Below are 13,815 nucleotides of genomic sequence, written 5' to 3' on the forward strand. Positions count from 1 at the left end.
GCTGGTTAATGATTTTGGTTTTACAACTATCCGAAAAAAATCAGATTAGCTGCACTTGTTTCAACCATAGGTATAAACAAAGTATTACTTCATTTGTAAAGTTAAACCCTGTCCTTTTTTAGTGCGTGTAGCTACTGATATTGAACTGGTTAACGAATCAGATAATACAGATCATTATACAAAACTTCTGGATGCATTTTCTTTCTTGCAAATATTATTTGCAGCATACTCCCCTCTATCCCAATATTTCGTTTGTCATGACTTTTAGAAGTTCTTCTTCTCCCAAACCGCCAATAGGTGCTGGTGTATTCATAGTGTTTTCCTGTTATGCCTATATTTTACAATTATGTTCCTTACATACGTTTATAATCTAGGGTACCAAATTACTTACTTACTTATCCGGCGCTACAACCGCTTTGCGGTCTTGGCCTGCCTCAGGAGTGTCCGAAACCGCTCACGGTCTCGCGCCTTCGTCTGCCAGTCCGTTATCCCGGCCTTAATGGCGGACGCCTCCACGCCATCTTGCCACCTCAATTTGGGCCTACCACGCCTCCTCTGTCCTTGTGGACGGCCTAAAAAAACTTTACGGGCTGGGTCGTTCGTTTCCATGCGTATAACATGGCCAGCCCACCGGAGCCTGGCGAGCTTTATACGCTGTACGACAGTGAGGTCGCCGTACATCTCGTATAGCTCGTCATTATAGCGGCTCCTCCATTGTCCTTCCACACATACGGGGCCAAGTATCCTTCTGAGCATCTTCCTCTCGAACGCGGCTAAGAGGGTTTCGTCAGATTTGGACAGTGTCCATGTCTCAGAGGCGTATGTGAGTACTGGTACTATATAGGTACTATATAGTCCCAGCTTCGTCCGTCGCGACAGGTTCTTTGAGGTGAACTGATTTTTCAGGCTGTAGAATGACCGGTTGGCAGCCAGCATCCTTGCGCGCAACTCAGCTTCCATGCTGTTGTCGTTGCTGACCTTTGACCCAAGATAGGTGAATTGTGGGACGACTTCAAAAGTGCGTTCATCTATCTGCACGTCACGCCTACGTAGATTCTGATTATTTGTTGGCGGGCCCGCTGATGTTGCCACCATCAGTTTGGTCTTTGCCTCGTTTATCTGCAATCCGAGGTTCTCTGCCGCCTGCTCGATCCCTTGGTAGGCTTCTGCTACATAGGAGAGCCGCAGACCAATGATGTCTATATCATCAGCGTATGCCAGGATCTGGGTTGACTTATAGAAGATGGTTCCCGTAGTCTCCACCCTCGAGTCACGGATGGCCCTCTCTAGCGCCAGGTTGAATAAGAGACAAGCAAGTCCGTCCCCCTGGCGCAGACCTTTGGTGGTAGCAAAAGGTCCTGAGAGTTTTCCATCCACCCTCACCTGGCATGTGACGTTGGTCATAGTCATTCTAACTAGCCTTATCAGTTTGGCCGGGATTCCAAAAGAGCTCATAGCGTCATACAGTTTTAACCTGGCTATGCTATCATATGCGGCTTTGAAGTCAATGAAGAGATGGTATGTGTCGTGTCTGTATTCAGCCATCTTCTCCAAGATCTGCCGCATGGTGAAGATCTGATCAGTGGTAGATTTTCCGTTTCGGAATCCTCTTTGATAGTTTCCGACTATCTCTTCGACGTGCGGGACAAGGCGATCCTGAAGGATCAGGGAGAATATTTTATAGGCGGTATTCAACACCGTAATACCCCTGTAGTTGTTGCAGTCCAACCTATCTCCCTTCTTGTATATGGGGTAGATGATGCCGAGATTCCAATCACAAGGCATCGATTCGCTATCCCACACCTCAGTAACAATTTGATGAATCTCGTTTTCCAGTCGTGCACCTCCATTCTTGACCAGTTCGGCTGCAATTCCGTCGGTTCCGGTGCCTTGTTATTTTTCAGCCGACGGATAGCCTTTCGTGTTTCTTCTATGCTAGGTGGCAGTAGCATGACACTATCTGCTAGTGGCGCTTCTAGCTGTTCGCTAAACTGGTCGTTGAGTAATTCATCAAAGTACTGAGCCCACCGCGAGAGGACCTCTGGCTGGTTACTGACCAGATCTCCATCCTTGTTGCGACAGCAGGTTACCTTAGGTACAACGTTGTTTCGGTGACCTGCTATCGCTTGGTAAAACTTTCGTGTCGGTCCGTACGCCTCTCTGGTTTGCTCGAGTTCCCGTATGTTTTGCTCTTCCAAAGCATGCTTCTTGGAGCGGTGAACTCGTTTCTCTTCGTGTCTGAGCCGTGAATATTCCTCTGCGCATGCCCGCGTTCTATGCCGTTGCTGCATTGCTCGGTATGCAGCATTCTTACGTTCGGTCACTTGTCTGCATTCATCGTCGAACCAGCCAGATTTGGTGTTGCCACGACGTGGTGGGAGTATATTTCTTGCACAGTTTATTATTTTTGTTTTTAGAGCGTTCCACCTCTCGCTCGTAGTTTCTTATCTGTCTTCTGGTAGTAGAGACTCTTCTAAAGCGGTTTTGAATTCCTGTTGGACAGTAATGTCCCTTAGAGAGTCCGTGTTGAGCCGAGGCTGCGTGTTTTCTCCACCCCGATTGGCGCGGGGGCGGGCGATTCTACAACGTATCACTAAGCCAACCAAGTAGTGATCGGAATCGATATTGGCTCCTCGATATGTTCTGACATTTAACAGACTCGACTGTCGTCGGCGGCTTATTAACACGTGGTCGATCTGGTTGAAGGATTCTCCACCCGGTGCGCCCATGTAATTTTGTGGATTTTTTTGCGCGCAAATTTGGTACTTCCTACAACCAGATTGTTCGCTGCGGCGAACTGGACCAATCTACTACCATTATCATTACTGTGCTCATGCAGACTGTGAGAGCCAGTGTACTGGCGGTACATTGGCTCCCTACCGACTTTTGCGTTGAAGTCCCCCAGGATGATTATGAGGTCATGCCTGGGGCACGCATCTACGATTCTAGCGAGGCGGCCGTAAAAAAGGTCCTTCTCCTCTTCCTCTTTATCTTCGGTAGGGGCGTGAACGTTTATGAGGCTTATATTGAAGAATTTGCCTCGCATGCGCAGGGTGCATAACCTATCGTTTATAGCCTTGAAATCCGAGCACGCGGTGGCGGTCGTGGCAGCTGTAGTATATGTCGTAGCAATGCTTACCACGCCTGTTGTGCACACCGTTCCCTAGCCACCGAATCTCTTGTTAAGCTACGAGGTCCATGCTCAGTGTGGCTAGGGCATCATCAAGTTTTTTCAAGGCTCCGGCTTCGCTTAGAGTGCGTACGTTCCATGAGCCCATTTTCAGAGTAGTCCGGGGGCATTGCGTAGGGTCGGTATCGGGATGTCCGTTTCGAAAACTTCTGTGGCTTTCCGTAGTCGTTGATTCATGGGACTGGGTGACTGGCCCCGCGCCCACGTGACCGTTTTTTTTAGCGTCGGGTTGCCCCCCCGACGTTCAGGCACCCAGTTTCCCGGGATACCCACCCCCCTCCTGGTTCGCCATGTGCCACCATCCGCCCGAGGGGTTGGGTCAAGCCCGTGTACCCAAGCTTGGATATGTGGAGGCACATGTTACCACTCTGCACGACGAGGACGTGTCGGAATAGGAGTTGGATGGGAGAGCCTGTATTTGGTTCTGGTTTGCTTCATTATATTTAATAATAAAGTTAGCTAAGTATACAAACTAACATATAAGATAACTACATGAACTAAAAGTTACTTACTAAGTTAAAACTTACTAAATTGAAATAAAAAGTGATCCAAATCACATAGAATATATTTTTGTAGAATACACGAAATACGCTATGCTAGGCATCTATGGACACTAGCCGCCTAGTTACGCATTTGTATGTTTTAGCACTAAATAGTCTGTCAAACTTTCGCAGACTATTTCTTCACAGATTGATAGTGTATACATTACACTATCATGTGACACATATGAGACTCACTCTACGCCTCTTTCATAATGGCATCAAGTCAAAAATTATAATGATGAAAATTTTCAGGAGGTTTCTTCAGTTATTTTCGTATATTTTAGCATAAAATTAACTAAGCTCAAAATATTTCATTAATTTATAAGCTAACTAAATATACCTTTTAACTAAACTAAACTACTTTTAGCTAACTTTTAGCTAACTAAATATGCCTAATTTAATCAAAATTGGTTCATATTTGAAACAGTTACAAAGTTCAAAGTTTTCCAAAAAAAGTGACGATTTTTCTGCGTTTTTAACAAGTCTCGACTATGAGAGGTCTATTATAGAGAAACAGAAACGATAAAGAACTCATATTTGGTATTTTTCTTAGTTTAACCCTAAGTATTAAAACCTTAGGGCTAGCCGGTCTCGTTGTACAGTCGTCAACTCGTACGACTTAACAACATACCCGTCATGGGTTCAATCCCCAAATTGACCGCGCCGCCATACGTAGGACTGACTATCCTGCTATGGGGGGGAATCAATTAGTCACTGAAAGCCAAGCCCACAAGTGGGTACAGGCAGGCCTTGACCGACATCGGTTGTTGAGCCAAACAAGAAGAAGAAGAATTAAAACCTATTCTTTGGAACTGCGCTATTACAAAGTTGATTTTTTGAATTTCATCTCGGCAAATGACCATTGTGCCGTGGTACAGGCAGGCCGTGACCGACAACGGTTGTTGAGCCAAAAAAAGAAGAAGAAGAATTTTACGTATGTATTGGTGTTCACATACTTATATTGGTACAGTGCACTTATTATTACTTGATTTGAGTTAAAACAATGTAACAAAGTTATTTTTAGTGTATATATCCACGAGTTTTAGCATACAGCCACTATTGGTACAGCTATGGCGAATTGCTAGGAATACTATAGCCATAATTGGCACCTTGAGATGCAATTTTAAATTATTTTTTTTTCTAAAATTTTGATTAACACTGAGTGAAAATTAAAAATACCCTCATGTTCTACACATTGTAGGCTACAAGAAAACATAAAGGCTCTCTTTTTTCAGTACTAATTTTTACAGGGGTAAAATCGGTATCCTGGTGACATATTATAGCCATATTTGGTACACTTACCGTAATTGAACTTACGCAAAGATCTGAGATCAAACTGAGATCTTTGTTTAACGTACTAATGACTCCACATTTCTTTACCACCTTTGCTATGGCGTTGTCCATGTGAGGACTAAAAGTAAGTTTATCATCAATAATTATTCCTCGATATTTAATATCAGACTCTTTTTCTATTTGTTCCTGACAGTGGCGCGTTAAACGGTGGGCGGACTGGGCGACCGCCAGGGGCCTCTCTGGATGGGACTTTTACCATCTATTTCAAAAAGATTCATTTTTCCCTTCGCTTCACTCACTGTATTTTATCGAGGACTCCGAACTGCAGACAACCGGGGCCCCATATTACTCAAAGCAGCACATTAAATGTTCTAAGAAATCTGCCAATACTCAAATCAATACCTCATCATCGTTGGCGCAAAGTATTGGACAGAGCGAGAAACCGTCAATTTTTGCTGGTGTGGGTGGCCTGTGCACGAGCACCCAAACCCAAAACCACGCAGAGCAACTTGCTGCTGAAATGGAATGCACAGATCGCTGCGCTTAACTACCACCGAAAACCCGTTACACAACATAAGCATACAACACACCAAAACAAAAATTTAAAGACCCTGAAACACAATATCAATACACCGGCTCGTAACCGGTAAAATTAGCAGGAAAAATTGACTAACATCAAGCAAGCAACGGTGCTCCAGTGGGTAGAGGTTTCATTCGAGAAACGATTCCATCGATATCGATGTGTGCGCTTTTCAATTTGGCTTGGATGAAACGTGTCTGTGCTTGTCTGGGGGCCCCTATACTTGTTTTGCAGATGTGTGCCGAAAACAGACAGCTATTTACACGCGAAAAATGGTATTCACATCTCAAGCCTGAGATCGTGGAACGTGCCTGCTTTTAACATAAAACCTTAAATTTTCACGCGGGGCCCTACTCAACTTGTGTGGTCAACTGACAAATAGGGGAAATCGGGAAGGGGTGGTGTTCATATGTCCAAAAAGGAACTGGGCGATGTTAATATTAAAATGATGTTTTATCACTATTTACATACAACTTTTTGCGTGAAGACAAGATAAAAAACCGTTACAGCTATATTGAAGCCAAAACTCAAAGGTGGTTTACGGGGCCCCAACGATTATGTGGACTCTTCGATGAAAGGGGCCCCGTCGGTAAGGGCCCCCGTCGGTAAGGGCCCCCGTCAATAAGGAGCCCCGTGCATTTGGTGTCTTGGTGTGGATGGTCGGAGCACGAGCTCACCAAAAAAAAAAAAAGGGAGACACTTGTTGCTAAAATCCAATGCACGAAACACAAAACAGAACGCTGCGTTTAACCATAAAGAAAACCCGTTTCAACAGCCACAAGCACACATCATACACAGACAAAAATTTAAAGGCCCCTACACAAAATTTCAATACACCGGCTCGTAGCCGGAGAAATTAGCAGGAAAAATTGACACCAAGCTCGCGTCGCTTTAAAAAGCCTAGGAAAGTCGTTTGATCAACGGTGCTTCAGCGGGTTGAGGTTTTATTCGAGAAATAGTTAAATCGATGTCATTGTGTGCGCTCTTGGCTGGGATGAACCGTCCTGCTCTTGTATACGAGGCAACTGCTACCGCTTTGCGATTGTGTGCCGAAACCAGACAGCTGTTTCACACGAAAAATGATATTCACATTCCTGGCCTGGGATAGTGGATTGTGTGTGTCTTTTAATGCAAAAACTAAAATTTTCATTCTTGGCCCTAATCTAACAAATCAAGTTTGTGGACCGAAGAGAAGGGTAAATGGGAAAGGTTTCAGTTAGAAGGAAGAGGGGAAGAGTACACAAATACTGAAGGAACCTATGGACCATGTTCATTTACAATATATGATGTATATATGGTTTTTATCGACTATTTCAATTTTTGCAAATACAGCAAGACCAAAAACCGTTACAGCTGCATCTACATACAGCCATACACAGGCATAATACGAAGAACAATCTCCATTGCCTCGGCCATTTGGGGCCCCGTTGATGATCCCGTCGATTGAGGGGCCCCTTCCATTTGGTGTTGTCAACCCAATATACCCCCATTTTCCCCCCGGGGGTTATGTTTACAATTATACTATTACTACCAGACCTATCAGAAGCATATTTATTTTATTTATCAGAAGCATTACACTATTACAAGCAGAAAACATTTTCCTTTTTAACATGTGCAATATTTTTACCTTAGTTGGAAGCGCAGAAAGCTGCGATACATGCCCACAGCTCAAAACAATATCATTTCATCATCGTTGGCCCAAAGCGTTGGATCAAATGCATTGAACGCTACGCACGAGTTTGGTAAAGCGAAAATCCGTTACAAGAGATACCTCACGCAAACTACATGCACATACGACATTAAAAGGCTCCGAAACCGATCTCAACACAACGGTTCGTAGCCGTAGAAATTAGCAAGAAAAATTGGCTGACACCAAGCACGCTCTTTTTATCTGTTGAAAAAATGAACAATGAGGTTTCATTCAAGAATCGATTCCGAAGTCGATGTGCGCGCTTTTTAATTTGGCCTGTGTCTATGTTATCACGCAAAAACTAAGAACTCGTGCTCCGGCTAACCTTTGGGGCCCCAGTCAAAATTGTGGACTAGACGAAGTGATGGTGGAAAGGCAAGCTGTTGAAGGATTTGGAAGGATCGACGGAAAGGAAATATCGATATGAATGATCGCGTAAAATTTGAACTAATTAACTTAATTTGAACTAATTAATTAACTAAATGCGCTATCAATTTGTCTGACCTGGCCTTACTTGTCCGTGACCTCATAATAGTACTGAACGATTGTACGTTTGTCTCGATAATTTTTCAGCTGTTAAGGTTTTTGTACCATCTTCAGATGTATCCTGAAAAAAAATTGCAACGTGGAAGGAAGGGTACATTAAGAAACGATATTGCGATTGTAGAAAATTACACCGGGTGTGAAATTTTAGGAAAACTTGTGATATTTTGGGAATAAGAAAAATAACGTGTAGGCGGTTGAGCTTTCACTTTCATTCATCTCATTCTCATCTATTTCCCTGTTTATATTGTAGCCTTCAAGTGTTGTCTGTTTCTAATCCCGTTACCATAATCCCATAATTCATGCCATAATAAAATTTAATTCAAATAAATATATACATAGAAATTCAAACATTCCGGCCACCAAAAGAGAATTCTTTTGAAATTTCAAAAATGCCATAAATTCATATAAAGAAGTGAGCGAGCAAAGTATAAACCTGGCTGACCTTTAACACTTGACATCTCGCTAATGTCAACAAGGTTTGTTTACTATATTTCTCGTGGTGAAGCTGCGCGACATTCTAACCTTTGCTGCTCAATGGGATTAGGTAGCAATGCGATTCTATTTACTGCTCTGACTATTTCCTTTCCCGTGCCTGTTCGTAGTGTAACTACTCTAACTACACCGTCTTTACCCGGATGTAAAGCAGTTATACGCCCCTTCGGCCAAACGGTAGCTGGAACGTTATCTTCCTTTACTATAACTAGCTGATTTATTTCTAGCTTGGCCGGCGCATTGTTTGCGTGCCTTGCTCTGGCTTGCAGCTGCTGCAAATATTCCGGGTATTACCGGGACCAAATTACTTGTAAATGCTTTTGCACTAATTGGTACTTTTTTAACCGATTGGAAGAAAGCTTACTTAAATCAACCTCCGGTACTGCCTGCATACTACAACCTATCAGAAAATGAGCCGGGGTTAATGCTTCCAAATCAGTTGGTTCGTCGGATAACGGTACCAACGGGCGAGAATTTAAACATTGCTCAACTTGAGCTAAAAGGGTAAGCATATGCTCCTGTGTAATGCTACTAACTCCTATTGTTTTTTGAAGGTACTTTTTGGCCGATTTTACCGCCGCTTCCCAAAGACCTCCGAAATGAGGTGCACGCGGAGGGATAATTTCCACACCATCTCATTTTCGGCGCACCAATCAAAAATCCCTCTCCTATCAGCCTCATCGATTTTCAGCATCTTATATATACGATGCAGTTCATGCGCTGCCCCCTTGAATGTTGTTGCATTATCTGAATGCAGTTCAGCAACCTTCCCTCTCCGCGCGACAAAACGACGAAATGCAGCCAAAAATGCAGTCGATGTGAGATCACTCACCAGTTCGATATGAACTGCTCTGGTCGCGAAGCAGACGAATATTGCGATATATGCCTTGGTGGGACTGCGATTGCGGATGGTAGACTTCAACAAGAACGGACCGCAATAATCCACCCCACCCACCGCAAACGGTCTCGTTGGTGTTACCCGCGACTCAGGCAAATCCGCTACCGCCTGTTTCACCAACGTCGGCTTGTTTCTAAAGCAAGTGTGGCACTGGTGATACACACGCTTTACCATATTTCGGCTTCCAATCAACCAAAACTTCTGCCGCAGTATGGTTAACATTGCTTGTGGTCCGGCGTGCATCTCCTGCTGATGGACCCTTTCTACCAATAGCACTGACAGACGATGTGATGCTGCAAGGACTGTCGGATGCTTCGTTGCCTCCGGGATGTTGGCATTATCTAGCCGGCCACAGACACGTAACACACCCTGTGCGTCGATGTATTGGGACTACCACTTCAGCTTCGATCTCGCACTTATCTGCTTCCCTCGTTGTAGGTCGACCAGCTCTTCCGCGAACGACTCCTGTTGTGCTAGCTGGCACAAAGGCAGCTTGGCTTGCTGTAGCTCCACTGCTGTAAGCGATGGAACGGAGTGCAGCAACGTCTTGATGTCCGCTTTTGTCTTAACGCGCTTGCACGATGATGCCTTGGTTGCCCTAAGCGTTGTGATGAACCGCAAGCAGAAACCCACCACTCTCCGTAACTTGCCATACCTTGAGTATTTGGCGAACAGTATGTTGCTAAAATCACACATCGTAGATGTAGTGACAATGTGTGAGACTGCCAGTCGCTCTTCGATGTCAGCCTCGCCTTCCTTCATCGCCGGTTGATCATGGGGCCACTTCTCTTGTCCGTAAGACAACCAACTCGGCCCATGCCACCAACGTGTACACTGCAGCAATTCTTCCGGATTCAGCCCGCGCGAGATGTCATCCGCTGGGTTATCAACTCCAGGAACATGACGCCAGCTGGAGATACGCGTTTCTTCCTGTATTTGTGCCACCCTGTTGGTCACAAATGGTTTCCAGCGACGCGGTGATGAGTTCAGCCAGTGCATTACTGTCATCGAATCTGTCCAACAGATAGCCGTAGCTGACACCTTGAGTGCAGAAACCACCTTCTGAAAAAGGTGTACTGCTAGCTGTGCTGCACACAACTCCAACCGGGCAATTGAGCTCGTATTTGCTAACGCTACCACCTTTGACTTGGCAGCTAGTAATCTGACCTGGATGCCTCTTGCGGATACTGCTCGTACATAACAGCATGCTCCATATGCTCCTTGTGAAGCATCAGCGAATACATGTAGCTGCAGGTCTTCTGTGCCGAATTGTGAAACAAACCGAGACACTCGTAATTCGCGTAGCGAGTACAATGTATTGTGCAGCTTTCTCCATTCCTCTTGAAGGTCAATTGGTAGTGATCGATCCCAATCTAGCGTTTTAACGTCTTGCTTCAACCCCCATAATCGCTGCAGAAACATTTTGGCAAGTATTACCGTTGGCCCTAGTAGGCCCAGGGGATCGAAGATTCTGGCCGTGTAAGACAGGACTAAACTTCGCGTAAGCTCTTAAGCGGGTGGTGGAAGGTCGACTCTGAACGGTAGCATGTCGTTAGACGGTTCCCAAACCAAGCCCAATGTTGAAATTGCTTGATCTTCTTGCCAGTCTAGAAGTGGTTTGATCGCTAGATCGTCGCTCGGAACTCCTTCAAGGGATCGGAGACGTTCGATGCCCACTTCTTCAAGAGGAAACCTGCTGATTCAAGCATTTGCAAAATTTGCGTTCGCATTCCAACGGCCTCTACTACATCATCTGCTCCAGTCAACAAATCATCCACATAAAAATCATGTAGCACTGGGTCGACTGCCAAAGGGTATTGTTGTTTGTGGTCGTGCGCAATTTGTTTTAGCGTTCGAGTGGCTAGAAATGGTGCTGTTGCGGTACCGTAGGTCACCGTTTGCAACTCATACGTGGAAATGGGATCGGAGGGACATTCACGGTAGCGTATGCGCAATAGTTTTCGATCGTTTTCACAATAACGAATCTGCCGGTACATTTTCTCTACGTCTGCCACTATTGCGACAGCGTGTTTTCGAAAGCGTAGGATGATTGTAAGCAGATCATCCTACACTGTTGGACCAATCAGCAGAGTATCGTTTAGCGAGTAGCCAGATGTTGTTTTGCAGGATGCATCAAAAACAACACGCACCCTCTTTGACTACCGCGTGATGAGGAATGTAGCAATGTGGTTTGTTGTCATCAACGGGTTCCGTGAGTTCGACCATGTGTCCCAATGACTCATACTCTCTCATAAATTTAATATATTCCCTTTCCATTTCAGGATTGGCCTTCAGTCGACGTTCTACACCCAGTAAACGACGATCTGCTATCTCTCTTGACAAACCCAGCGTTCTTTCTGGTTTGGGGCTTCGCGGCAAGGACACAATGTAGCGACCTTGTGCATTACGGCTCGTGGTAGCTACGTAATGTTTTTCGCACATGTCCTCCTCAATTGACAAGGCAGGACCCTCCATGATACTCTCAGCCTCCCAAAACCGCTGGAGCAAGCGTTCGATGGCACCTTCGTTGGCGGCCGTGTGACACAATCGTAGATTGGGGCAGGCAAGTTGGGAAGTATTCCCCGAGATCGCCCATCCAAACGCAGTTTCTATCAGCCATGGCCTTCCGTTACCCAATGACTGTTTCCTTCCTGTGTGTATCTCCCAGAAAGTGTTTCCACCGATTACAACATCGACCTTTCCCGGAAAGACGAGTCTGCCAACTGTACGTTCGGAATGTTCCATTTCGCAATATTTAAGGGAATGGTTGGAATTTCAGCCGACGGAGTCTTGAGCACTAGAAATTCCATTGACGAATGGAAGTCTTCTCCTAGGGATCGAACGGTCGCCGTGATGGAACCCTTCACGTGCTGTTTGATTTGCCCTATACCCGATACAGCAATGCTTACTTTGGAAAGCGGTGTCAACAGTCGATGGGCCATAGATTCGGAGATAAAGTTGCACATTGATCCGGAATCTAATAGTGCTCGTGCTGTATGTTTATTGCCGTGATCATCGACCAGTTGTAGTTGGACTGTTTCCAGCAGAACCACTTCATCATCCGACTGCGCCGCCATTGTGACAATTGGCGTTACGTGCAGCAAGGAGTGATGGTGTGCGTTGCACGTAGTGCATTTAAACGCGGAACGACAATCCCTCACATGGTGACTGCGAATGAGGCAGTTCCAACACAGTCACTCACGGGTGGCTACTTCACGGCGTTGCTGTACGTCCTTTCGCAAGAATGCAGGACAATTGCGCAGATTGTGAAGCTCTGCACAACCCAAAACACACTGTTGAGCTGAAACAATCGGCGAAGCTCTCCTTGCAGTTGCAGCATTGCCCACAATTCTCGGCCTATGGTCGGATACCCTTCTGTTGCCGGCCACCATTCTAAAACTGCTGTCACCGTTATTGGAAAACTCGCGCGATGATTTTAATATTCGTACACGATCTTGCAAAAAGTCTACTAATTCCTTGTACTTATCTTTTTTATGTTGCGCTGAGTGGTTCTCCCATGCCAGAATGGTCGACGAATCCAGCTTCATCAGAAGCAGGTTGGCGAGTGGCGTGTCCCAGGTGTCCACCGGTTCGTCGAGCTTCTTCAGACCGTTCACATGCCGCGTGAATTCATCGACGAGCAGCGCCAAATCGTCCACGTTGTCACAGCTCACTGCCGGCAGGTGATGAATCTTCCGATAGTACTCCCGGATCAGCGTACGCGGATTGTCGTACCGCTTCAGCAAGGCAGCCCACGTCACCTCGTAATTGTCTGCTGTCAACGTGGTGTGCTCGAAAAGCAAACCAACCTCGCCCTTCAACGAGGACAGCAGATATTGCAGCTTCATTATGTTCGGTATCTCACTGGCACTGTCGATCATCGCCACAAATCGGTCACGGAACGTTAACCACTTGGTGGCATCGCCATCGAACGTAGGCAATTCGATTTTTGAAGCCGCAAATTCACTGCACCTGATCGTCCCGAACTATTGAGTGTCGAGCTCGCTAATAGCATCGACTCATTCGGCATATTTTGCGCGGCCGTAGGAGGTGGTTGCTTTCGTAGAAGAAAGCCCTTAACGCGACGATACCGTGTATCCATATCACACCGCTCACTTACACTCGCATCTGTGGCCTCCTCATCGAGTTCCTTCACTTTTGCATTTGCCTGTAGGAAGTCCTCATAATACCTCTCTAATTGTTCCAAACACACTGGTATTTCACTGGCATTTTCCTCGATGTAGCCGATCGTAAACTGTTCGATACTTTTCACCAATTCGACCGCTTGATGCCTTTTCAGTTGCACCGATTTCAACTTCTTCTCCATTTTTATTTTAAAAATTGGCGAGAAAGTTCACTGACTTCGCACAGCTTGCACGAAAGTTGTACGCAACGACGATCACGATTGGCGCGAGCTTGATGTCTAATGGTTGCTTACAAGGATGGCGGTTTTCGCAATGGTTCCAACGGTCGGCGTCACCTTTCTCACGAACTAGAATACGCACGCACGAAATGTTTTTATCAACACAGAAAAACGAAACAAGAATCACAGCACACTAAAGTCAGATTTGCCCGTGATAGCGG

The 13,815-nt window shown here is 45.5% G+C and overlaps 1 protein-coding gene and 1 pseudogene across 1 annotated transcript; both read right to left on the bottom strand.

Moving 5' to 3' along the window:
- Positions 1 to 10,856: 10,856 nt before the first annotated feature.
- On the bottom strand, positions 10,857 to 12,308 carry LOC121603244 (annotated as a pseudogene).
- Positions 12,309 to 12,425: 117 nt separating this feature from the next.
- On the bottom strand, positions 12,426 to 13,558 carry LOC121603245. The gene is made up of 3 exons (XM_041931934.1): positions 13,352 to 13,558; positions 12,681 to 13,217; positions 12,426 to 12,464 (listed from the first exon to the last, which is right to left on the bottom strand). Exons 1-3 carry the CDS (start codon positions 13,556 to 13,558, stop codon positions 12,426 to 12,428), a joined length of 783 nt encoding a protein of 260 aa, XP_041787868.1.
- Positions 13,559 to 13,815: the final 257 nt, after the last annotated feature.

The sequence above is a fragment of the Anopheles merus genome, unplaced genomic scaffold, assembly GCF_017562075.2.
Source record: "Anopheles merus strain MAF unplaced genomic scaffold, AmerM5.1 LNR4000971, whole genome shotgun sequence".
Taxonomy (NCBI): domain Eukaryota; kingdom Metazoa; phylum Arthropoda; class Insecta; order Diptera; family Culicidae; genus Anopheles; species Anopheles merus.

Excerpts from the sequence above, each read along its gene's own strand:
- LOC121603245 (XM_041931934.1), bottom strand. The coding sequence starts at position 13,558 with ATGGAGAAGAAGTTGAAATCGGTGCAACTGAAAAGGCATCAAGCGGTC. Across the intron at positions 13,218-13,351 it reads AGGAGGCCACAGATGCGAGT|TTCGGGACGATCAGGTGCAG; the intron begins GTAAGTGAGCGG and ends GACACTCAATAG. Across the intron at positions 12,465-12,680 it reads TAGACTTTTTGCAAGATCGT|GACGTACAGCAACGCCGTGA; the intron begins GTACGAATATTA and ends TTCTTGCGAAAG.